Source organism: Bombus flavifrons, chromosome 6 (genome assembly GCF_040668555.2).
Source record: "Bombus flavifrons isolate JBK064 chromosome 6, iyBomFlav1_principal, whole genome shotgun sequence".
Lineage (NCBI taxonomy): Eukaryota > Metazoa > Arthropoda > Insecta > Hymenoptera > Apidae > Bombus > Bombus flavifrons.
The window spans coordinates 7,986,099-8,012,180 of NC_138447.1; the positions used below are offsets into that span (position 1 = coordinate 7,986,099).

A 26,082-nucleotide genomic window follows, 5' to 3' on the forward strand; every position below is an offset into this window, starting at 1 on the left:
AAGCATTCTCCGTCATTTTATACACCGAGCACATTCGCGTGAGATTTTCAGCCCGAGCGAAGAGACCGTTATACGCGAATTTAAATGCTTCTGTAAATAAGATAAAAGGCGAGAGGGATTACGGAGCGAAGTTATTTGTCTTAATAATCGCAAGTGGAATCTGCACCAAACGGTTAAACGAAGCGCTCTTCGTTGGTTCCTGAATCCTCTGCGCAATCCATCACGCTAAGTAAAAGAAAAAAGATGATACTTACGCTCGAAATTATTCGGATATTACCTATTTCTATTCTCGATCAGACGTTTCTTGATTGTAAAATTACGAACAATTCGAACCGCGACTTTGGACATTTCGAATTGTCTTGAAAATTCCCAAATATTCCTAACATAGCGATTACACCTTCGATTATCGAAACTTCCTCGACTTAACAGCTATCTTTAAAAGACTTTCATTTTTTAGTCCATCGGCTCGTGATCGTCCCCAATCGCGTCAAGTGAAAATTCTCTTGATTAATCGCGAAATAAAATTAAGATGAGAAAGTCAACGAATATATACTTATCGTATCTTTCTCTCGTGATTTATCATATTACAAAGAAAGAAAAGGAACGTTTCGATCGAAGGATCTTACCTGTTGGAGCGTGGAGAAGCTCGGCTAGCATCGAAGGGAATCCGTACGAAGCGACGATCGACGAGTCGTTAATCTTATACAAGATGTTGGAGTTGGAGACGTAAGGTTAAAAGGAGACGGGCGACGTTTCCGGTATCCGTGGTAACGGCAATTTCTACTCGGAAATTCCGGCGATCGTGGTCAGAGAGGAGCACGCACCGCAGGCGAAGAGACAAGAGCATCGGCTTCCCATGAATTTACATTGGCAATGTGTTCTCGTCTCCATTTCGCGGCAGCTACCTAACGGATGCTTCTGTGTGATTTGCATAAAATGAGACCGGTGAGCGTTCGCAGTGTCTCCCCGAGGGACGTGTGCACGGGCACAGTACGCATAGCTGGACTTCAGAACTGTCCCTTCCATTATCGGAAAACGTGGTCCGGATTTAATACCGATAAGCCGGTTAATCGACCGGACCACGTCGATGCGTTAACGTTACACGGAAATTAACTTAAAACTTCAAAAACCATCCTGTCGTTGCCATTCTCTTTCCATTCGTTCGTGAAGGATGAAAAATAAGAGCGATCGGTAGGCGACACAGGTTCAATTTAACTCGCCGACAGATCGCTAGAATAATCGAAACGAACCAGTGTTGATTAACAGATATATTGTGCCTATTAACAAATCGTTCGTTTGTCCTGTTTCTCTTTTTTCTTTTTTAACTCGTAATAATACGAATCGCGAAGTATTTATTATTCTACAGGAATGTTACAGTCAGGCGTGAGGACAGAGTTCGGTGCACATCGATAAGGTGTTGGAGCGCAGCGAACGAGTTAGGAAATTCGCAGCACGACGCGCAACGTAACGAGTCATCTCTCGATGATATAATATTTCGGAGTCGAGGTTCGGTGGGTTCTCGATTCATAGAAAATTCAGTTCGCGCGATAAACGTCGAAGCTCGTAAATCACAGGACCCGGGACCTCTTCTATCGATGTGTGTCGTCCAACGAAAGTCGGGGATATGGTCGACGGGACGCGACGTCTTGACAGACAAAAGAGCGGCAGACGGAGAAGAGCTCGCTCACCGAAATATCGTGTCCACCAGTAGGACCAGGCTGAATAAAATCACTCTCCTGTTGATGTTCCCGGTACCGCCGTGCTGCATCGCCGCAGGATGTTCACCTAGAAAGAAAGTCCGTTCACCGAGTTTGATCTGTCGCAGCGATCCATCGCGTAGAACTAGGACACCGGGAGAAAGGAGAGAAAATTTCGTGGAAATTTCGAAAATTCCACCGGCAAATGAAATTTACATAACGAGAGTAGCTGCTAGTTTAATTTCAATTCGCGATTATTTTTTCGTCCCGCGCGATTCCCCTGCGTTTCCGATTTGTTCGTTACCGGCTAACGAGAAAACTGTAACGAGTTACGTGAGTTACAACAATCGTCATCCAACGCTGTTCAAGGAATTACACGTCCTTAAAAACGACGTAGAATTCGTAAATTTCTCCTTAACACGAGCGTTCTTTCCTTTTCCACTTTCCTTTCCTTTATCCACGTTTATCCTTGTTCATATTCGCATTCTTGCTTTCGTTTACCGCCTAACTATTCGTTCATTCGCGAACTTTTGCATGCAACAAAGCGATCAAAAGTACTTCGGTGAAATTTCCTCCGGTAAACCTTTCGATAAGGGCCTTTCGTGAAATGTTCTTAAAGTACGTCGACAATGCTTTGATGCCTCAACGGAATCTCGAGGGCTTGATGGAACGAAGCAGGTATTTTTGTTTATCCCGAGGAGAGGCCTCCCCTTCGAGATTTAATCGAGCGTATTTTATATATTTTATCCTCACCGTTCAACACGTGAACCATCACATTTGCCGGAGCAACTTTGCTCGAGACGCACGTGTAATTCCCGCTGTCATCGAGTTGAGCACGCGTTATTAGCAGCTTGCTAGTGGTCCCGTTCTTACCTTTCTCCGTTTCCAGGGAAACGCCACCCCTGCCAAAGGTAAAGACGTTATTACACACGAATTCCGATAACCGATCTAATATCGATGCTGTCTCGTGTTTTGACCGATGTTTGCTTTCGCAGCTACCGACTCGATTCGCCACGTAATCGAGACGGTCGTGCAATTACAGCCGCCTTTGTTTTTTTCACAATTTATTTCTTTCCTTTCTTCTCTCTTTAATCGCGCTCGACAAACAACAAAAAGAAGAATAAACGAAAGTTGATATTAAGATGGGACGCACCTTGGACCATCGAAATCGATCACCGCACCCGCATGGTACCAAGTCACGTTACTCGGAGGAATATCTTGCACGTCCACGATGCAGGTCAAGCTGATCGTGCTGCCCCTCTTCACGTAAACCTCTTCGGGCCCCGTGATCTTTGCCTGAACATCTAATATATCAAGACGATGAAGAGGAGCGGAAAATACGAGTCGACCAACTGTTTGACGCATGACAAATTAAGGGGTTCGCTGGTCGGTGAGTTTGTGTATAGATCCGGAGCGGAGATCCTGCTTTAGAAATTCACGACAAGACTTAACTGAAAGTCCGGGCCGGATAACGTACATGAATAAAGAATCAATGAATAAAAGATACTCGCGAGTAAGTAAAATTTATTCATAGCTGTGCCGTTATTTTAGTCGATAAGTAGGATAACTAGAAGTCGAAGCAAAAGGTTGGATAGCCGTGCTCGCGCGACGACACTGAACGCTTTAAGGAAGGCAATATTTGTTACCGGAGAAAAAGATTTAAACGTTAATTAGAACACGGTCTCGTGAAAATGCGATTCAAGCTGTACAAGATTACGCAAAGTAGGCGGCTTCCGTGTCTCTGATCCCTTGAAAAGTTTCGCTCAACGAAACCGTGGGCGAGTGTTAAATTTTCTGCTCACCAAACGAGCGAACGAACGAACGAACGAACTAACGGACGAACAGCTCGTCCCAAATAGAACATTTTCCACGGAAAATGAACCTAAGCGTCTAGCATGGATATTGAGTAAAGGGGTCCGAAGAAGCGACAGAAACTCACCCAAAACTTTCAAAGTAACCGCTCTATATATCTTGGGTTCTGTATTAACTTGACACTCGTAAATGCCGGCATCCCGTGGTTGCACGTAATCTATTCGCAGATTCCAGTCGTCGCGCTCCGGATTGCCGACTATCGTAAATCTTGCGTCGCTCGTATAAGTCACTGACATGGATGTTAAGATGTGTAAGTCCCTTTTTCGAATCCATGACACCTGGGACAAATACCGAATGAGATATGGAATATTTTGCTGGCCGTTAACTAGCCGTGATATTGAATCCCTTTTACATGCCTCTACCCCCGTGAAATATGCACGTCGTCACGTTCCACGCTGTCGAGTTACGCTTCCTGTTTCCCTCACGTTTCAATACGATCTGACAAATTCGTTATTGGAAAGCTAACTGACTGCGTTCAAAGGCAATATAAACGAGTTAAAATCGCTTGGAAAAAGAAAGAATTTTTCGCGATAAGAAGTAGGTAAATGGTTGTAGCGCAAAAAGAAGCTTGAAGAGAAAAGCATTTATACCGCAACGCGCTAATCGTTTATCCATTAACCAAGGAAATTAGGAAAGTATTCGTAAATTCAAGAACACGTTGCGCGAAAGCGTCACTTTACATTCCAGTTAACGTACCAGAACTACGATACCTTCTTCCATTAATTAACCGGTTAAACATTTACATATTCTCTCTTTTCATCTTGATCCATTTAAAAGATTTCAATCGAGAATTTCATATTGCTCTGGCAATTGCTCCTCGCGATTTACGATTACTGGAATTTCTACGGTATACGATCTTAAACGGCTCTTGTAACTTAAATATTTACCAGAGCATCGTATCCTAAATTTCTAGTACATCCTACGTTCCGAGTATATACGGAAATATAGTTTCGACTATCTCAGCGTAATTCCAAATAGCACGTGATCCTAATTCGCAAAGTAGCAGTAACATTGTTCTTGCAATAATCTACTAATTATTACGAGTCGAAATGAAAATTATAATTAATTCTATTTGAGTTTCTTTTAAATATTCGATTAATTTTGATTGATTTTCTTCGAAACATACGAGAGAAAGAATTTGTTTACTTTCTTTCTTTTTTAGAACTTCGAACAAATGTATATCTTACGGTGTGTAAATAGAGCAACGTAATCTCGTGAAAATCTAACTAAACGTTTATTCGCGAAGTAACGTTGTTTTCTTCGAATTTGATTCGCTATTATTTCTAAAGTTTCTAACGTAATTGCGAAGCGTGCAATGTGACACTACTATTCAAAGAAACGTGAAACTCACGGTTCTGTTCCCCAAGTTCTTAACACGACACAACAGCACAACAGTTTGTCCAACAACGGTGGTCACTTTTTGGGATGAGTCTTTATAAAAATACGTCCTCTTCGTTCCTCGTTGCGAGCGTTCCCCTTTATCGGGCTTTTCCCCATCGAATCGTTGCACCGCTAAAATTCAGGTATCACGCTTGAACCATCGGAAAGCTTTGCCCTTTCGTTTACGAACTTCTATATTCAGCTTTTTAAATGAAACGACCCAAAGATTAAAGCGTCTGACGCTAGCCAATTTTTACATACTGGAACGTATTTGCTTAATAAATCCCACAGGCAATTCTTTTCATCAAGAAAAATGTTTAAATACCGAATAATCAAAGAATCATCTTTTCGTTGATTTTTTACCAATAAAGTATCCTTTGTTGCCTCGTTGATTGTAACGCACATAATTAAGTATGATTCTAATGAAAAAGAGATTGTAAAAATTGAATGAAAATATTAATGATCATAATAATATATAATTCTTTAATTTATCAAATCTATCATCGATCATATTAATTATTACTATTGATTCATAGCAATCTGCAATCAACGAAGATTTGTGTTTTTTTAATTTGTACACTGAAACTAATTGTACCTAAGTTCCGGTGACCGGAAGGCGGTTCTGCGTGTAACAGGTATCCGATTCCAAGCAATATAAGGGCCATGCCATGGAACGGTGCCATTTTTTTACGTACGAGACTCTTTCATCTTCATCCGTCGCTCTTTCTGTTTCCCTAAAGTTTTAACGAGTCTCCAAGAACCATCGATGATCTGTCGGTCATCACTCGATCATTACAATTCTTCGTCCTCCATCTCCTGAAGAATTCCTTCGAGGTAGTCATGTAACCGACGCTTTTACTTCTTGCAAGTAATAAATGAACTAAATTTTCACCCACATAATTCATAAATGCTTCAATTCCATCACAAGATAACGATGACTGTAATCTTATAATGTTTTTTTAATAATTTTATAATCTAAATAGTTAAGGTAACAAAGATCTCGATCAAAGAAGAAAAGAAGAAAAAGAGCTGCAGGTATATTCAATGAGAAGATAATCTTAAATAAGTTGAAATAAACTTCTTGTCTCGATGATAACAGTGGGTTTATTCATAGAAAAAGGCGCGACGTTTAATATCCTCGTCTTTATTCAAGAAACAATGCAAAACGGAAAACGTAAAGAAAACTTGTTAGCTTGGCTACTTTTCGACGCTCGATCATCGGAGATTCAACAACGGAACAGCTTCAAGAACAGCGCGCTTCGATAGCGTTCCAAATACTGAAAGCTGCTCCTGCTCGAGGAAACGAAAAAGCTAAAATCAGGGTGCAGTGGCGCCTCGCGATGCTCTCGATATTTGCGATTGCGCCAACAACTCGATTCATTCTTATAATTTCTATCTAAAACGTCTATTTATCCTTTAATTATGAGAAGAGTTTAGCTTCTACCAAAATTAAATACGTTTAAAATCCTAGAAAATCCTTAAAAATTCAGGAGAATAAGGGATATAATATTGAATCAAAAATATTTTATAGGATTAAAAATAATATATCTCACTTCAATGATTTAACAATTGTTTAACAGAAATACAGGCACCGACCGTTCAATGTGCAAGTGTCAACATGAAAGATAATCATATACATACATGTATAAAGATACATTTTAAATTCTTCCAATAAAGAAAAAGGAATACCATATGATTTTCAGTCAACACAAATATTACATACATATTAGGTAATAAAATATAGTCTGAATTTTCTTATTTTTTACATTAACAGGTACGTATATACTTACATACTAGAATAAACTTTTTATAATAGAAAACATGATAAAATTTACATATTACAACGACACTCCTTTACTAATAGAATATAAACGTATAAAAATATCCAATAATTCAGTGATAACATACTACTGAGCAGAATAAAATTTTATATACATGTATTATGTATATTCAAGATACACTATAGAAATCTAATTCCTAAAGAAATCACCTTTTGTACCACCAGTCTTTGAAACCAATTCGATATCGGATATTTTCATCGATTTCGGAGAAGCCGCGTATTTGCACATATCATAAATTGTTAAAGCCGCAATACTCACAGCTGTTAAAGCTTCCATCTCTACACCAGTTTTACCAGTACACCTAACTTCCGCCGTGATCTCTATGCAATGTAATTCTTCGTTTAAACGCAAAAGTACATTTGCATAAGATAACGGAAGTGGATGACATAATGGTATTAAATCAGAAGTACGTTTTGCTGCCATGATACCCGCTAATTGTGCTACGGACAATACATCGCCTTTTTTTACATTATTTTCAGCTATCAATTTGCTTATTGTTGAATTAACTTGTACAATTCCTCTTGCTATTGCGATGCGTTTAGTTTCGTTTTTCGAACCAACGTCTACCATACTTGCTTTGCCACTTTGATCCACATGCGACAGAGACGAAAATACTCTTGCATTTATACCATTTTTAAACTGTAGTCTCACGTAATCCATTAAATACTGTCGCGGTATATTATTTTGAAAATTTTTATATCTTCTCAGGTGTACATATTTCTTTGTAACTGTAAGTACAAACGTAAAATTAAACGTATAGTAGTTTTGAAACTGCATTATTAATAGCAAAAACATTGAGCGATAACGTTTGTGAATAGCATCGATACATTATTTTATATTAACTTAAAATTCCCGTAATAATAGATTAACCCCCAATCAGAATCATTGGCCTGTTTTCCATGTGGGATAGATTCAACATTCCTGAAACACATACATTGTCGAAAACATATAAACGTTATCGCTTTACACCTAGATTAATATTTTATGACAAGATAATCTTTCATCATTTAATCCTACATCAATTATGTGGATTAAAGATAAAACTTAATACCTGCATGTTGCTTCTTTTTACGCCATACTGCTTCTCCAATCATTTCTTTTAAAACATCGTTAGACGCTCCGCTACGTAACGCATCTCGAAGAGATACTTCCCCTTTTCCCTCAAATAAACAGACTTTTAAATTTCCATCTGCTGTTATTCTTAACCGATTACACGAGTTACAAAAATGGTCACTCATTGATGTAATAAATCCAACTTGTCCTGTAAATCCAGGTACAAAATACGCCTATTACAAAAAAATAAATTATGCTTTTACCAACAGGTATATAAATTAAACAATGAACTTATATAATCTTTTAAATTACACACTTTAGATGTATCATTGTACTCATTTGGAAGACGTTGCAAATCAGGATATGTATCTCTAATAAGATCTTTCATGGCCTTGAAAGAAACCATTTTATTCTCTTTCCACTCATTACCTTGGAAAGGCATATACTCAATAAAACGTACATCAATCGGACGATCTTTTGTTAGATTAACAAAATCAATTATCTCGTCATCATTAGAACCTTTCATTACCACACAATTTATCTGTGATTTATTTTATATAAATTTTTATATAGCTTTAATAATAAATAGATACAAACTTTTGTCTAATTCTTTCTCACCTTTACTGGATTGTAACCTAATTGAATAGCAAGATCAATTGCAGTCATAACTCTAGACCATCCCTTCCTACGGGTAAATTGTTCAAAACGATTTTCTCTTAAAGTATCTAATGAAATATTTATTGCATCTAACCCAGCGCGTTGAAGTGATGGTAACTGGCGCGTTAATGTCAATCCATTAGTAGTAATTGCAACTTGTTTTAGATTAGGCAATTGTTTTAATCCAGCTATAATAATTATTTTTACTCAATAAGAAAGTTCAATATGTGATAAATATTGAATGTAAGAATATTTACCAATAATATCCACAATGTCTTTCCTAACAGTTGGTTCACCACCAGTTAAACGTATCTTATTTACACCTTCATTTACAAATAATTCAGCTATTTTAATTATTTCATCTGTTTTTAAAATACCATCATTTTTTGTCAACTTAACTCCTTCTGCCGGCATACAATATAAACCTGTAATAAATGTAACATCTCATAAAAACATTTCAATTAAAGCAGTGAATATGATTTGATGAATACTCACATCGAAGATTACAACGCTCAGTAATAGAAATACGTAAATATGTATGACGTCTTCCAAATGAGTCTGTGAGTATATCATTGTTATCTGTTTTATTTAACAATTCTCTAAATCGCTGCACCTATAATAAAATAGGAAATATAGTGATGCAATTTTTTCACCATTTCATTTCTTATAATATAAAGCAATAATCAGAAATATATATGTACTATCCATGAACAAAAATATGTTTCTTTCACAAATAAAAACATACTCACTCTACGTGAAACATTAGATGACACATATGCTTCAGTGGATGAATACACAGCACCGAGGATCGATTTCACAGTATTAATTTTACGAAACATTTAAGTAATATATCTTCTCAAAAAGTACAATGATCTATAACCTCTATGTTTAGTAGAAAATATTTTAATTTCCTACGTAAGGAATAAAAAAATTATATAATTCCAGAAATTCCAAGATGGGCGACGTATTCACGTTATCTTTTTGGTGATTTCATTAGAACTATGTTATATGTTCTAGCTATGCAAGTATTTATCCTCGGAACAGTAGAAAACATCTTCAATAGCATTCAATTTGACGAAATCTATCATCGTGATAACAAATATTAATCCTACGATATGATTCGAATTATTTTGCCGCCCTTGTTCATTTCAACCAATCATGGTACACTTTATATAACCATTGCATATATTTTCTAGAATCTTTCACACATACGAAGTTTGACAGTTTGTACATAATCAGTTATACGGTCGTGTAACCTATCAAGAAATGAAATGTTATCTAAGCTATTAGCGGAATAAATTTCAGGAGACATGTCTTTATTTCCAGCTTATTCAAGTGAATCGAATAAATCTTCGATATCTAATGAATCGAAGAATTTTACAAAAGGTTAATTAAATACTTTATATATCAATGTCAATTATAAAATTGGTTATAATATGATAATTATTTTTAATTATAGAAAATGAGACAACTAGTTGGTTATACAATTCCAGTTACTTAGAACAAATTTCATCTAACAACCTTGTCAACTTTTCTTCTGAATCTTCGGATGAAACTACAAATGAAACTTCTTATTTACATAAACAAGAAACTATACATACTACTGCTTTAAAGAATCAGAAGCCTATATCTGGAGAAAGAAGAACATCTAAACATATAAAGAAAAAGAAAAAGGATAAAAAAAAATATGCATATGGGGAACGTGAATATGAGAAAGATGTAGAAAATGTATATTTTGAAGATAAGTACAGAGACAAGGGAAATAATAATATAAATACACTTTACTCTAGTATCAAACCGTATTATGACATTAAAATAAATTCCCTTGGTTTTCTTCCTTATAAAAAATCAAAAAAAGATAGTTATGAAAGATATTATGTAAAAAACATTGATTATATAGAAAAAAATAAAAAGAAAGATACTATTATCAGAAAAGAATCTATTACTAATTCATCAAAAGAAGAGCAATCTACTCCTTCATGGTACATTAAGTTAGAAGAATTGCAGAAAGCTAAAACTAAAGAATATAATGAAAAATTGACAAATGATCCAAATGATATTCAATTATGGATTGAATATATAGAATTTCAGGTATATTATATTTGTATGTACTAAGAATTATTAAGACTTCTTATATAAATATTTTATTTCACATTTGCAGGATACATTAGGATATTTTCAACAATATCAAGCTGCAAAGGATGTTCATAGAGTAACAACATTAAAAAAATTGTCTATAGTTGAAAAAGCTTTGGAAAAAAACACAGAATGTACAAATTTATTAAAATTAAAGTTATCTTTCATGGGAGAACTTTTGCCTGCTGATGAATTTTCAAAGCAACTTGAAGTCCTAGTTAACAAAGATACAGGAAATATTGTTTTATGGCAAGAATTTATTATGACTACACAAGCTTCAGTAGCAATGTGTACAGTACCAAAAGTTTTAGATTTATATTCAAAATGTTTTTGTATTTTAAAGCAAAAAGCTAGAACAAATCCTCGAGTATATGACGAACGATTATTACGTATGTAAAAGGTCGTAAATTATTTTATTTTTCTAATATATTGAGTGAAATGATAATGTCTGACTTATTATGAATAGAAATATTGTACTGGTGTCTAACGTTTTTACGACATACTGGACTTTGGGAACAAATGTGGGAAACAATACGTTTGAATCTTATTCTGAATCTTAGCTTAGATAAAGACAGTCTATCCTTTAAAAAAACAATAGATGAGAAGAAATTAAGTGAGTTACTGATTAGTAAAAAGATATTATTTATTTCCTGCATATTTATTAGCGTTATCCAATTACAGTTGGAATGGAGGAAGTAATATTGATGTCAAGATTACCACTCAATCAATTATGGCAAAGAACAGAATCATTAAGAGAGAATTGCCATTGGATTAGCGTCAGTAGAAGTGAATTAGACTTAGTTGGCGATTCTCGAAGATTTGTTTTACCCGACGATGTCGCAGATTTTGTTCATCCAATACTTTCAAGAAATTTGAGTTTTCGAATGGCGATTCATACATTACTTTTACTTAAAGTACCACTGTTACCTACTCGCAACTATATGTTAAAAGTATGTCTGTATATATGCAACACGGACCAATTAGTAATTGATTTCCCACATTAAAATATTTGATATATATTGTTTTATTGATGTTCCAACAGTACTTATTATATACTTTGCTTATTTTCAGATGTTAACATTAGAAGAACTTGATTGGGGTGTAGAAACCTTAGAAGTGTTGCTTCCATTTTTTTATCCTATGGTAGGTGAAATGACTGGTTGTAATGAAAGAAGGGAACTATTAAAGGGCATACTTGAAGGACGTTTAACGTCAGGTCCTCAGTACCTTACGTTTCACCCTGCACAAGAATCATATTTGGATTTTATACGCGATATATTTTTTACAATCGCTGAAAATTTACCTCCTCTGCAACGTACAAGTATATACGTTTGGTGGTTAAGATTTGAAAGATTGCTCATTTTTCTTCAAAAAGATGATCTATTAAAACATGATAACAAGTAAGATTTATCTCATATTATTTTATATAAGTAGAAAAATTCGAAGACTTATGTATTTATATATATTTTACAGACGAAAAAAATTAAAAACAATTTTAAAGGAATTCTTAAAAAAGGACGAAAATAGGAATAATTTACATTTTTATAGGGAATATGCATTGATAGAAAAAGAAATAGGAAAATTTGATAATTGCGTAAATGTTTTACAGACAGCCATTCAATCTCAAAGTGCATGCCCTTCTGAAATTCATAATCCTGAAGAAAAATCAGCACTTCTAAGTTTGTATCGGACATTTATTGAAACTTTACTTAATTCAGAAACATATAAGGAAACACATAAAACACAGATATTAAATATTATGAGACAAATAATACCCGAAACAAATGGAAACCAGTTGCTACAAGTGGAACAATATTTAGAAAATTGCATACAAAATTTTTTACAAGAAGTTCCTTCAGAAAATGAAGAAAATATATATTTTTTGCCAAACATCAAATGTGATACAATTGTTTGCTATGCGTATTTGCTATATGTACGAGATTCCGATATTAATAGAATAACTAGCATGTTTAGAAGCTGTATAAATCATTACAAAGACAGCCATTCTTTACAGGTATTAAACCTCATTTCTTTGTTTTTTATAATACAGATTGTATTATATATTTAACGTATTTTATATTTCAGGAAATATTACGGGAAAGTCAAATAGCACTTTTGCAGTTACATTATAAACGGATCCAACATAAAAATCTCCTAAAGTCAGAAGTAGATGATATGATAAAATTATATCCAAATAACTTTTTTGCCCTTTCAGTATTTGCATGTATTGAGGTATACATAATAAAAAAAATACATAATAATAAAAAATAATTTTTAAATTATGGCACAAAATATTTTAATTATAATATTTATTTGACAGAGTGAATTGCCTCTTTGGAAAAGTAACAGTCGCGTGACAAAGCTCCAATTATGGAAAGCATTTGCTATGTGTTTAGCAAGTCGGAAACGTATTCATTCTTTACAAGAGCTTAAAGATTATGTTAGTATGAACGCAGCAATTAATAAATTACTATATTTTCATCAAACACTTGCAAGGTATGTCCTTAAATAATCTATGTCAATTTGTTATATAGCATTTAAGAAAATTAAAAGCAAATATTACATTTACAGGATACCAACAATTAAAAATTGCCCCCTGTTATGGAGATTATATATGCTTCTTCTTAGGGAATATAATCTGTGTGAAAAAAAAGGAGAAGAAGTATACCATGAAAGTGTTGCATTATGTCCTTGGGCTAGAAGCATTTACATTGATGCAGCCGAGGTTGCACCTCAAATTCTTACTCAAGTTCAAGACGTAATACGAGAAAAAGAATTAAGAATGCATGTTACCCCAGAAGAATTGGACGTCTTACGCGGTTAATGTTATTGTATGGATATGTAAATATTTTATACTTAGTTAATCATTTATGTAAATAATATTTCTTTATAATGTATATATATATACGTAAAAATAAAAATCCTATAAAAAATATACATTATTAATTTTGTGAAAGATATAAATTTTATAATTATACACAGTATCAATTTATAACACTTACTAAAGGCATACCAAAACATAATCGTATACATATGTTGAAATGATATTAGATTGTGGTTATAAGTTCATTGGGAAATACATAAGTGATAAATAAATATTAATGATTCTATGATGATTATTCTCATACAATATAGCAAAGATGTAATATAATACAGAATAGTAATTAATAGATACAATTAATAATTCAATTTATTTGAGTATTGCAATCGTGAGTAAAAATTTAGGTTAAAATAATTGTCATTGTAATAATTATTGTAATAATAACTATATGTTATTTTATCAGTGCTATTCACAAATATAAAAATTCTCTCATTTTGTCAATTAATCATTCAGAAAAAACTGAAATTCAAAATATAAAATGTTTGATTTGTCATTTTGTAATCTTTTTAGTGCCAATCAATTATTTTGAAATTCTTTATTTATTCATAAAATTTCATAGTATATAAAAGCATCAAAGAATTTTTGTTCAAAACCTGAATTTATTTCTTCATACACAATATGGATTTGAAAGCTGTTGTTGTTTCGGGTGAAGCACCAGAATCTGATGATGACTCTGCAAGCATTGTCACTGTATGTTATTTTTACATTATACATCGTCACATATAAAGTATCTATTGTGTATTATAAAAAAGAGGAAGATATGAATTATGATATTCTATACAGGGTATGGGATTTCCTTTTATAAGAGCTCCTAATTATTGTGGTACGATTATTTCTGGCGAAGCTCCAGAATCTGATGATGGTAAGATTTTGTATTTGACAATACAAAAGATATTTATAATATAAACAATAAACTCGTTTTATAGTAGCATTTTTTCTAATTTAATCTCATTTAATATTTATTAGATGGAACAAGTATAAGTAGTATTAGTGGAGCAGTTGATGCTATGACATGTATGCCAGAAGTGAAAATACCAAAATCAAAAAAATGTTCTATAAAATACAATAGTCTGCTTCATAAAAAATTACGTAAGTCTAAATATTAATTTAAAAAAAGTCAAGTGAGCATATTTTTGTCAATATCATTTTATTAATACTGCTGTAATACAATATGCACTGCTATTACTAAAATATTATATAATAATTTTAATGCAGAAAAATCTGTAATAACATAATCATCAGAATAATGTAAATTTTTATTAGACTCAAGCTTACTTTGTTTCAGCTAGAAGTTTAATTATTTAGAACATTTATTTCTGAGTATTTTATACATATAAATAATATACAATATCTAATTTACTCAAGAAAAAATGTTTAATACTTCAATTGACATTTCATAATAAAATAGATGAATGCAATGAAACATTGGATAAAGACCTTATACAAATGGTTGATGGAACAATTGGTAATGCCACTCAGGAATTATCAACTGTTAATAAGCAATTGCTAAGGAGTGAACTTATTCTTCAAGAGGCTGTGTCTCAATTACGTAGTGCCGGCAATCGAGTGAGGGATACATCCAATGCATTACATCAACTCATAGATGGAAATTTTATATCCTCTATTAAAACCTAATTTATGTAAATATATCTTGTTATATATAATTGTTATTCAAATATGTAATGGACATGAGAATATAATAATAATAACAATAATAATAGCAATATTGCCTTAGTATAATGTGTTAATTATCAGTATTAAAAAATCAGTATTTTTAAAGGACATGGTGAGTGGGTCATTATTGAGCATCAATTGTTTTCTTTAATTGGCAGTTCTATTAAATATATCAACTATTTTCTAATACGTCTTAAAATTTAGGTAAAATATTACTTTGTTCAATATCTCATAAAGAAATACCATTAGAAATTACAGAACAAATTTATAATTACTGACACATTTGGATGCTATTAATTATTAATATGTCTATGCTGATCGTTGCACTTTAAATATCCAAATGACAGTAAATGTAAACATTATTTTGTAGTATACAGATGTTAAGGTATATATCAAAGAATGTCACGATGTTCTGTTTACAGTGTTTCTGCAAAGAATAAACATAAGCATTAAACTTTTTTTTTCTTAAGATTTAAAATAAATATCACTATATAAATGTTGAATAACATATCTTTGAACGTCACAAAGTTGATTTCATTTTCGTAACAAGTATAAATATAATGACAAATTTTATTTTAATACAATAATATTTTGCGTATGCATAATCTTTTCAGAAACACCTGCACATTTTCTTTTTTTTTTCTGCAGTTTTTCTTATCAAATGCATAACTTTGGTATCAAAGAGCTGATATTGGTTTTTCCTATTACCACGCTAAATTTAGTGTACAATGAATTGATGATTATAATGGGGATGCATTCTTTCTCTATAAATTCAGTCTTAAACATTTCATCAATCTTCGTTGAACTAAACCTTGGTATAATATATCTACATACAAAAGTTCATAAACCAAACATGTCGTCTTTTTGCTAATACTGATATGACAACATCGTGACGGAATGTTTTCTTTGACATGATATTTCTATATAGCTTTTGTTTATGTAGTACATTCAGATTATTTAATGGCTAAATTGCATGTGTTTAACTATGCATGTGTATTTTAAGACCTCATTTTGCATTAAAGCAATTCCTTATGTCATATTCTACAAAATATATAACACTAGAAAGGCATATATATACTATAAACCTATATAAAATTAAAAAATCAAGAAAACAAGTTACTATTAACAAAGTATAAAACTATGCATTATTACGGTATTAACTTATAGCGTGGACAAGCATCAACTTTTCTTATATTTCTTTTTTGCTAATAAATTTAAATGTTCACATATTTAGTAAATACTTGCAAATATCCCAGAAATAAGTTTTGACTACCCGTCGAAAATAGGAACTCAATAGTTCCTATACATGTTTCTTCACCATTACATCTTCTAAAATGTTGCATAGAAGAATCTCAAATTTTCATTGACAATGTAAACATTCAGTTTTCATGAACAATATGATGGTAATAGATAGCGTAGAAAACTTTCACGCTATAAATGTGATGGGCTCAATTCCAGAAAAGGATCAAAGTTTGTTGTAGTTGGCGACCTTTATAAAATATGCGACGTCGCACTCGATACATATTAGCCAATGTGAGGGCGCCCACCCCCCACATGGCCTACGCTCGCTCTATTTCTCCACCACTTGCACACATCTGAAGAACATCCAGGGATCCTTGTGCTTGCCGTTTTTCAGCTAAGAATCTGCCTGAAGCTTCTTTTAATTGCTCAAGGAAAATTCTGAAATGATTTACAAAATTAAATGGTATTATATTATATTACATTTCATAATATCTTGAATTAATTTTTAAATATACTTACATATTGCCAGACACTATATCAGCCACACTATCTGGATCCATATCACTGAGCAATTCTAAATTATGTCCATCAAGCAATGATATATGTGATGGGTCACCGTGCAATGATGAGACTAAAGCCTCTATTGGTGGTCGACGCCTTCTAATTTCCTCTCTTCTTTGTCCACCTTCTATATTATCTACATCATCAACAACAATGTAACGAGAAGCAGCTTTACTACTTCCTGCTGCCACCCACTTTTGATCTCCATATAGAACCATTAAACTAGTATTTCTTTCTAATGTTGCAAAATATTCTTCATCATCTACCTCAGTACCTAACATAAAAACAGTATTAAAAATTAATACTATTAGCAATAAAGATGTTCCCTTACCATCTTGTTCTAAGACAATTGTTAGTTCTGCATCCAAAGGTAAAGACAAGCGGTTTCTAGCAATACTGGTTAATTCTTTTAAAGAAGAAGCAGTAATTCCCTTTCGTTTTTCTCGAGTATGATCGACAATTTTGTAAGGATTTCCCAATCCTTGCGAAATTCCCGCTGTTTCTGACATATTGCTTTAAAGAAAAGAACAATCTGAAAACTGCTCACAAATAAGTTTGTTTGGTTTTGTACTTTCTTTGTTCGATCAAATGTCGATCGAATGCATGAAATTTATGTCATCAAAAGTTGACTTCCTTCAAAAAAATTGACGACTTTTAAGGCCTGATTATCGTTGCACATTGGTTTATCAATGCAACCGATTATCTTTAAATAAAATCGTAACACGAGATACGCATTCACTCGATTAGTGGGTGTCACCAATGTTTATTGAATATTTTATTAGAAAAACGTTTGCAGAATACTTAAAACACTGGATACATGCCGATGATTTGGGTGTAAATTTGTAAAGTTGGAAGATAAGTAAGAAAGGGCAGTGTTTTGGATTGCATTGGATTGTTGATTTTACAAGGGCTTTTATTACGGTTATTAGCAATTCACATACACAGATATATAAAACTTGAAAGGCGTAAGATGAATTCCGTTCGAGTGACTGAACTGACCGTATGTCAACTCAACACTGGGTCAATGGTGCAACTACCCCTCCTATTTATATTCTCTGTAGACTACTGCGTATGGTATGTCCAAGAGACACCCACCATGGTATTCCCTCCCAACATGGCACCCACACAGAAATCAATAACCTACCCCACTCTGATATTCATTTTTTTATTATCGCTAAATGAATTGTTTACATTACAACATCGTAATATTCTCATTGATAATGTAATGTAATATATTTTAATGAAAGAACATAAATCGATTTATTATTTATTTTTTATATTTATTTCTTTATTTTTATTTTATTCTTTATTATAAAGTTATACATCTAAGGAAGAATTATTTTAAATGTATGTATGACTAGAAATTAATAAAGAAATAGTTTTCTTGAATAACATATTATTATTATTCATTTCGCATTAAAAATGAAATGTGATTTAAAGAAATATAATTTTTTCTATATATATTTATACACGTAAATAAATATGATATTTCTAAAAAGAAAAGCAATATATCATGCATAAGTGTTATAAAAATATATGAAATATATAATTATGCAGATAAAATTTATTCCAAAATATATATAAATTATTTGTGTCTGATTCAACAGAATATAATTACATTTCAGATAAAATATGTAATTTTACTAGGATCTGTGAACCTAAGACACAGCACTGCAGTTAAATTTAGATCAATGAGACTAGATACTGCTTTAAGTTTAAAGTTAGAACAGAGTTAGCCCAGTTAGGGCTCTTAGTTGAGCCACAAGTCTCATCTGAATGTAATCAATTAAATTTCTTTAAAATAGTATCGAAGTTAAACTAGAAATGCCTTTACCAAGTGGAAGCAAAGAACCAGATGATAGCCAAACATGGGAATTAGCAGAAAGATGTCTTCTTCCAATTGCATTCTCACATGCAATTGCAGTCATTTTAGCAACTATATTAAATACATTGAGTATATCACAAACATCTAGTTTTGTGCTTTTTCTCTTATTGTTGGTAATATCTATAGGATCTACACTATTTTATCATAACTTAAAGGTGAGTCATTAAAACATGTGTTTATTAATCCATAAGATTACAAAGCATAAGTACAGACTATATCGCTTACATTTCACACATTTAATATTATATTAATATTTACTTCTTAATTTTAATATAAGTACACGCTCGCGCACACGTGTGTGTGTGTGTGTGTGTGTGTGTGTGCGCGCGCGTGCGTGTGTGAGAGATATTATATTCTACAATGTTAATATATAAGCATATAATGGTACAAAAATATATTTCCTACAGGTAACTGCCGCAGGAAAAGCAATTCTTATTACAGGTTGTGATTCAAGAGTTGGATACACTTTAAGTAAACAATTAGATGAACTGGTAAGATAATTTCTACGTATTCTCGTTACGATTGTTATTATTCATTTCCAGTATGTTCTATATATACAGAATTTATTTCTAAAGGGGTTTACAGTATTTGCTGGATTTAACGCAAAAGTTGAGAATGAAGAGACAATGCAAAAATTAAAACAGGAAGCTTCTGGTAGATTACATATATTGCAATTAGACATTACTAGTGAGCATGATATTCATTCGACATTTCTTTATGTAAATGAAAACTTACCAGATGGTGCACCAGGTCAAATTTATATTTTTTTATAGATATATAAAACTTATTATTTATAGTATATATTTGACAATCGTAAATATCTTACAATAGGTTTATGGGCATTAATACATGCTGCTGCTTGGGTGACATTAGGTGAATGCGAATGGGTGCCTCCTTCTGTATTAAAACGCAGTATAGATATTAATTTCATTGGTCTTGCTAGATTAACTCAGGTGATATTAATGTATTATCAACAATTATATATTGCAATAATTAATAAGCTAATCTCCATGAATAAAATAATAATTTTTATTTAAAGGTCTTTTTACCTTTGATTAGACGATCAAAAGGACGTGTTGTCATAGTTAGCAGTCTCTTAGCTCGTATTCCAAGTCCTGTCCGAGGCATTTATTGTGCAGTTAAGGTAGAACATTTTGAAAGTATCAATAATCTATATTTAAATATAACATCAACAAAATATACATGTAATATATATTATATATGTGTGTGTGTGTGTATTAGGCTGCAGTTGAAGCTTGGGGAGCTTGTCTTAGGTTAGAAATGAGAAGATGGGGAGTGGATGTAGTTATTGTTGAAACTAGTGAATATGTATCTGGAAATGCTTGGTTAAAAAATAATAGTGCCTTGCTGGAACAAGCTAGAGACATGTGGACTCAATTGGATCCTCAAACCCGTAAAGAATATGGTCAAGAATTATTCCAGAAAGAAATGTTGGCTCTTGAAAAATATACACAAGAGACAGATGTAGATTTAACACCAGTAACTAGAGCTTTGACAGATGGAGTAATGAAAACTTTTCCAATGAGAAGATACACACCAGTATCACGTAAAGAAAGAATACAAGCATTATGCAGTGATTATCTTCCAAAACCAGTTTATGATATATTGTATGTAAATTGAAAAAAATGTGAAGATCTACATGATCGAGAACAAAGAATGCAATGTTCAAATTTAATAACCTCTGCCTAATAGTCAGTTGCTTATGACATGATACTGTAAAGGATAAAATTACTTACTAGTCACATTTTGTCACTTTATACAAACCCAAATAAATCTTCAACGTATACGTTACTCTTTGTTAAAATAAGAAATGGAAAAAAAAACATCAATACCGTTTATTAAACTATGTGGTATATAAATTATAACAAAACCTGTAATCAACAGTGTAATGTTAAATAAAAAACTTCCGTAAAGAACGAAATATAGAAACTTGAAACGTTATACAAAAATTATAATCAAGTAATCATTTTCCTTCTTTCCAGCACTCACTTTCTAAATCATTAAACTTATAACTCTTTATTAAACTGCCATCCTTGTCGACATTTTTGTAGCATAATTTTTCACACGTACTGCACTACACACAAGACAGATTGCGCTAGTAGTTTTAACGGTTCCATATTTCATAATGTCGGTAAAAATATTTCCGCGAAACAAAGATATCGTTACGCAAAATTTAAGAAAATCAAACATGAAAGTCAGATACCGGTTACACGAATAGAAAAAGAAAACCGAAAATGCACCGACGAATTATAATTTGTTAAAACAATTGTTATTCGTTTTACGGAAATTCACTGCGAAGGGAAAAGAAAAGAACGATAAAAAAGAAAGGTCAATTACTTGGAGGGAATAATATCTATTCATCTTTCCCTGAAGCAAGTGGATTCTGTTGTTGAATCACTGCACTGGTAATTACACTCAGAAAATAACAATATCCAGTAGTACATTGTCTTGTATTTGGTCTATACATACGAAGAAATTCGATATATGTATATATGTATGTATGCGCGTGTGCTTTCTATACATAGAGTACTGCAATTGTATTAAGAATTTTGCGGTAGTTGTATAGTGGCAGGGGGAGGTCTTTAGCCCCCTTGGTGAGGCACACGCCGGTAATGAGTGTTTATACCATAACTGCGGCGACACCAACAACGAGTACAATAATATCAACAACAACGGCAACGACGACGACAGCTGTAACAGTGACGACGACGGCTACGCCGACAACAACAACGGCACCGGCGGTTGCCGTGTCGCCTGAAGCTGCACCTGGTTGGATAGAATTTTGTGAGAGACACGCCCGCGCTTCGGCTTCTGATTTTGCTAAGGCCTTTTGTACCTACGTCAGTTTAAATTTACCAGAAAGTGCAAGATCGAATCTTTCCCATCGTGATTTTTTAAGAAAATTTGTCGAAAGCTTTTGTGAACACTTTGAAAGCGAATACCTACGTCGTACGATTAGGTATGTCGTAATAAGATATGTTCTGTTTGCTTTTAGAACTTTTTTAAGTCATTGAAATATGTACACTATTATGAAAATAATGTATAAAAATTTTATAAATCTTTTTAATTACTTTGCCAGATCACCATCTTTGTATGACACAAGGCATATAGCAAGTAATGATAGAGATGTTAATGTTGTAAGCCAAAACAACAATGCTCCTATTCGTATATCATCTCATGAAGAATTCAGTGATTACTCTGAACATGATGGAGATGCAATATCACCAAAGCCTGCACACAAACCATTTTTCCGCCGCTTATCCTTTAAAGGGCTTAAGAAGGGCAAAAGCTTCTTCCATAAGCAGCAAAGTGATGAAGTGGAGTTATCTCATAGTGAACATCGTAGAGATAAGCATTCAAAAGCTAAACTTTCAAAGATTGTGGTGGAATGTAGAAAAGAAGGCATTGTTAATTCCTTAATGGGAGAAAATATTGATGGAACTCAAAAATGGGAGAAATCTAGACTTGCCTTAATAAAAGCAATTGGTGGATATATGTTAGAATTTTATTCTCCTCCAAAAGCAGTAAAACCACGTAGTGGTGTCTTTTGTTCTGCAATAACTGAAGCCAGGGAAACAACTGCATTAGAAATGCCAGATCATGAAAATACCTTTGTATTAAAAACACAAAATATGGAATTTGTAATAGAAGCTCATGATTCAAATGATATGAGATCATGGTTAGCTACTATTAAATATTGTATGCGCACAGTACAACAAAATTCTGTTAATCCTAGTTCTGGAACAGATGTTACTGGAGATTCCTTAGGACATGGTTCATTAGCTATTGGTAGTGAAGGAGATAGATTAAGAACTAATTCTACAAGTAAAAGTTCCCGATCTACATCCCATGAACATGGAGATGAAATAGGTGGCAACCCTCCAGAAATACCTCCTAGACTACGTATAAGAAGTAATAGTAATCTGGAATTATGTTCATCACAACAGGATATTGAACAAAGTATGATAAATTTATTTATAAGTACTTTTTAAAATCATATAGCTTGTATGTTATAAATAATTCAATTTTGTTGTAGTGAATGCAAATGATGGTGAATTAGATTTATCTAGCAGTTTAAGAGAATATCCATGGTTTCATGGGACCCTCCCTAGATCAGATGCAGCACAGCTCGTTTTACATAGTGCTGCTAATGGTCATGGTGTATTTCTTGTTCGACAAAGTGAAACAAGAAAAGGGGAATTTGTATTAACTTTTAATTTTCAAGGCAGAGCAAAGGTAATATGTTATTTCCTTTAATTATATTATTTTAAATTTAATTATAGTCGTCTAAAATAATTTCATTTTTCACCTTTACTACAGCATTTGCGTATGACATTAAATGATCAGGGACATTGTCGTGTTCAGCATCTTTGTTTTCCTGCTATATATGATATGCTTGAACACTTTCGTCGGAATGCCATACCTCTTGAATCCGGTGGAACAGCAGATGTCACTCTCACAGAATTTGTTGTGGCGACTGATGCAACACGGTCAGGACATCATAATGCATCTGGAATAAATCAACAACAGTTACAAGAAAGGAGACCCCCAGCTGCTCCAGAGCCAAGAGAAGTAAGAGTCAGCAGTGGAAGTCTAACTCCTCTTGAGTGAACGCGAGTGGCTAACACCCACAGTCTGAAGTCTAATCTACAGACAGTGAGTAAATAAATAAAATGATGCACCCATTTTTTGTACAGCTGGTGATATATACCATACTAAATTGATATTTATATTATTATAAAGGTATCAATTTTTAATACTTCATGTAGGTCCATATTCGGATTATTTTATAAATATTTAATTATCACTATATATAAATATACTTTTTAGTATAAGTTATCATTTCTGTATACATGTATATACATACATACTGTATATTCTGTATACATATACACATACATACAGAAATGATAATTTATACTACATATGTGAATATATTTTCTTTCATTTGTTTTTTTTTTAAATCGTGTTTTAAAATCAAGGATTTTCTATGAGAATATTTCTTTAATAATTCAATATATTTACTATTTCTTTTGTCATGATTTATAAAAAAAATTGTTGTCTTACCTTCAAAATAAATTTTGATGCAAGGTTGCCATACTTACAATTTTATTATTTTAGTTAGAATAATTGCTTTATAAATTAACGTTACTGTTTTATTATTTATAACATCTTTTTATTAATTTCACGTTAAATGTATATATTACCAAACTTTCAATCCGAATGTGGAAATTTAACAGAATCGAATTAAATATATATATATATATATATATATATATATATATATATGTAATTAGTATTGGAAACAATTCTCAAAATTGAAATACGTCTATAACTCTTAGTATTAAAGAGTTTTATGAATATAAGAGACAATGGTGCTCAATAAATATGACCGTGGGACAAGGAGCTCGCTTTTATGTGTACAGTATTCTTAAAATTTCTGGTTCATCTTAATAGCTGAAAGGACGAATAATTAATTTATTACTATATAGAATTTTCTTACAAATCCAGAAAATTTAAGATAAAATATAACTTAATTAAATTAAACATAATAAATGTGTATATGTTAATGTACAGGTACGCACATATGGTGGTTCTATAAGAACACGTACAGAATCACTGGAAAGACTGGAACAACAAAACAACGTTACAGAACAACAAAGTTCATCATCATCTAGTGGTAGAGCAATTCAAAATACTTATAGTTTTCTTTGACGATGGATTCATAATACTCTACCATCAGGCTACAACCCAGTTGGTCCTTTAGATTAAATAGTTTCCCTATCAACTTATCCTACAAAGCAAGATAATTTTAAGTTGAAGTTATTATTGTTATCATAAAGTGTTATACAAAAGTGTATTATTTCTCCTATGTAAACAATGTATTTTTTCAAATCAACTGCTTCCAACTTTTCCAATCTTGCAAGATGACGTTTTCAACAACTATATTTATTAACATGTTTTTACCCAATTTTGGGATCGAAACATAATCTTCGAAATATAATTGTTTTATAAATCATTTTTAAAATAATGTATATAAATTATTTCAAAATTTCAATGAAATTTATAACAAGATTGTATCAGTTGTATTCTCTGCACGTTCAGATATATCAGCTCAAATTATCATATAAATCATAATAAACATTGTAAGTATTATAAAATATTTAAAATATCATAAAACTAAAAGACCACAGCCTTTGTCTTTATTTTATTGAAGTAATTGAGGAAATATTTTGAAACTATAGAACACAGTCCATTATACCAATTAATTTACTTAAGTGTATGTACTTACATAAGAATATACATAAAAAAATATGTAAATGTATATGAAAGTTAGTCTTGTTTTATATATAAAACTATTACAGACAATCTCTTTACTATGACTATCCTTTCTCCTACATGAATTGTAGAATATATTGTTAAATAATACTTATATATAGATCATACCAATAAAGTTTGATTTAAAGAAGTCAGAAAATTAGAGAGAGAGAGTCTATGTGTTATATATAAATAATTCAATCATAATAATTAACTCAATAATTTAATCATAACATTCAATCTAAATAAAATTAAAATGCATTATAACTTATATAATTATATGTTATTCTAAAATATATCACTATATTTTATGGTAAATGTTAATGTAAGAAAGTATTATTAAATTGATAAGCATATAAAAGTAGTCATAATCATGACATAGAGCAATATTACTGAATGTGCAAAATTAAATTATAGATAAATGTATGATTATATTAATACTTATATTGATACTAAATATGAACTTTTAAGAGAGGGAGAGAAAGAGAGAAAAAGTATCTATCTTTAATAAAAACAATTCAATATTTAAAAAAATGGTGTACTTAATAAGATTACATTTAAACTTTGAGGTGATTGAACTGAATTTATTACTAGAATACGTATGTATGAAAACATGTTAAATTTTCATAAACAAAAAAGCATAAAAATTAAATTATTTAATTATGATACATATTTTTAATGCATTTTATTATTAAAGAAGTCACGTTTTTCTTAAATTAGTAAACTTCTAGGTAAATATTTTATGGTAATCCAGATTTATCATCCGCAGATTAACCTTTTTATTTGAAAAATTGCAAAATATATCTATGTTCCGTCAATTAAATCACGTGTAATTCTTGTATAAAGAAATATATTATTATTGAA

The 26,082-nt window shown here is 32.0% G+C and overlaps 7 protein-coding genes across 11 annotated transcripts; 4 read left to right on the top strand and 3 right to left on the bottom strand.

The window, feature by feature from the left end:
• Positions 1–1,253: 1,253 nt before the first annotated feature.
• Positions 1,254–6,386, bottom strand: LOC138180754 (protein CEPU-1). The gene is made up of 6 exons (XM_069114890.1): positions 5,545–6,386; positions 4,921–5,081; positions 3,637–3,847; positions 2,851–3,001; positions 2,451–2,599; positions 1,254–1,785 (listed from the first exon to the last, which is right to left on the bottom strand). The coding sequence occupies exons 1-6, from the start codon at positions 5,630–5,632 to the stop codon at positions 1,685–1,687; spliced, it is 861 nt and encodes a 286-aa protein (XP_068970991.1). The 5' UTR covers positions 5,633–6,386; the 3' UTR covers positions 1,254–1,684.
• Positions 6,387–6,472: 86 nt separating this feature from the next.
• On the bottom strand, positions 6,473–9,561 carry Mocs1 (Molybdenum cofactor synthesis 1). 3 transcript variants are annotated; one of them, XM_069114882.1, is made up of 8 exons: positions 9,250–9,561; positions 8,996–9,113; positions 8,758–8,925; positions 8,462–8,688; positions 8,160–8,384; positions 7,842–8,076; positions 7,634–7,711; positions 7,379–7,518 (listed from the first exon to the last, which is right to left on the bottom strand). In XM_069114882.1, exons 1-7 carry the CDS (start codon positions 9,337–9,339, stop codon positions 7,656–7,658), a joined length of 1,119 nt encoding a protein of 372 aa, XP_068970983.1. In that variant the 5' UTR covers positions 9,340–9,561; the 3' UTR covers positions 7,379–7,518; positions 7,634–7,655. The 3 variants fall into 3 exon arrangements, with proteins under 3 accessions (XP_068970981.1, XP_068970983.1, XP_068970982.1); XM_069114880.1 differs by lacking the exon at positions 7,634–7,711 and having other exon boundaries at positions 6,473–7,518; positions 9,250–9,559; XM_069114881.1 differs by having other exon boundaries at positions 7,436–7,711.
• Positions 9,562–9,657: 96 nt separating this feature from the next.
• On the top strand, positions 9,658–13,571 carry LOC138180744 (nuclear exosome regulator NRDE2). The gene is made up of 10 exons (XM_069114871.1): positions 9,658–9,886; positions 9,960–10,591; positions 10,662–11,025; positions 11,103–11,249; positions 11,318–11,586; positions 11,708–12,036; positions 12,110–12,650; positions 12,722–12,868; positions 12,957–13,132; positions 13,208–13,571. The coding sequence occupies exons 1-10, from the start codon at positions 9,811–9,813 to the stop codon at positions 13,458–13,460; spliced, it is 2,934 nt and encodes a 977-aa protein (XP_068970972.1). The 5' UTR covers positions 9,658–9,810; the 3' UTR covers positions 13,461–13,571.
• A 104-nt stretch (positions 13,572–13,675) lies between these two features.
• On the top strand, positions 13,676–15,299 carry LOC138180760 (uncharacterized). The gene is made up of 5 exons (XM_069114898.1): positions 13,676–13,845; positions 14,028–14,207; positions 14,301–14,379; positions 14,484–14,606; positions 14,926–15,299. Exons 2-5 carry the CDS (start codon positions 14,136–14,138, stop codon positions 15,150–15,152), a joined length of 501 nt encoding a protein of 166 aa, XP_068970999.1. The 5' UTR covers positions 13,676–13,845; positions 14,028–14,135; the 3' UTR covers positions 15,153–15,299.
• Positions 15,300–15,301: 2 nt separating this feature from the next.
• Positions 15,302–18,263, bottom strand: LOC138180756 (DNA fragmentation factor subunit alpha). Its single transcript, XM_069114893.1, has 3 exons — positions 17,326–18,263; positions 16,953–17,268; positions 15,302–16,871 (listed from the first exon to the last, which is right to left on the bottom strand). The coding sequence occupies exons 1-3, from the start codon at positions 17,501–17,503 to the stop codon at positions 16,751–16,753; spliced, it is 615 nt and encodes a 204-aa protein (XP_068970994.1). The 5' UTR covers positions 17,504–18,263; the 3' UTR covers positions 15,302–16,750.
• Positions 18,264–18,634: 371 nt separating this feature from the next.
• Positions 18,635–20,691, top strand: LOC138180752 (D-beta-hydroxybutyrate dehydrogenase, mitochondrial). The gene is made up of 6 exons (XM_069114885.1): positions 18,635–19,034; positions 19,287–19,370; positions 19,455–19,629; positions 19,711–19,832; positions 19,919–20,023; positions 20,122–20,691. Exons 1-6 carry the CDS (start codon positions 18,819–18,821, stop codon positions 20,518–20,520), a joined length of 1,101 nt encoding a protein of 366 aa, XP_068970986.1. The 5' UTR covers positions 18,635–18,818; the 3' UTR covers positions 20,521–20,691.
• Positions 20,692–20,980: 289 nt separating this feature from the next.
• Positions 20,981–25,866, top strand: Lnk (SH2B adapter-like protein Lnk). 3 transcript variants are annotated; one of them, XM_069114877.1, is made up of 6 exons: positions 20,981–21,305; positions 21,459–21,859; positions 21,980–22,860; positions 22,937–23,136; positions 23,221–23,472; positions 24,478–25,866. In XM_069114877.1, the coding sequence occupies exons 2-6, from the start codon at positions 21,513–21,515 to the stop codon at positions 24,613–24,615; spliced, it is 1,818 nt and encodes a 605-aa protein (XP_068970978.1). In that variant the 5' UTR covers positions 20,981–21,305; positions 21,459–21,512; the 3' UTR covers positions 24,616–25,866. The 3 variants fall into 3 exon arrangements, with proteins under 3 accessions (XP_068970978.1, XP_068970977.1, XP_068970979.1); XM_069114876.1 differs by having other exon boundaries at positions 20,982–21,859; XM_069114878.1 differs by having other exon boundaries at positions 20,982–21,859; positions 23,221–23,556; positions 24,478–24,619.
• The last annotated feature ends 216 nt before the right edge of the window (positions 25,867–26,082 follow it).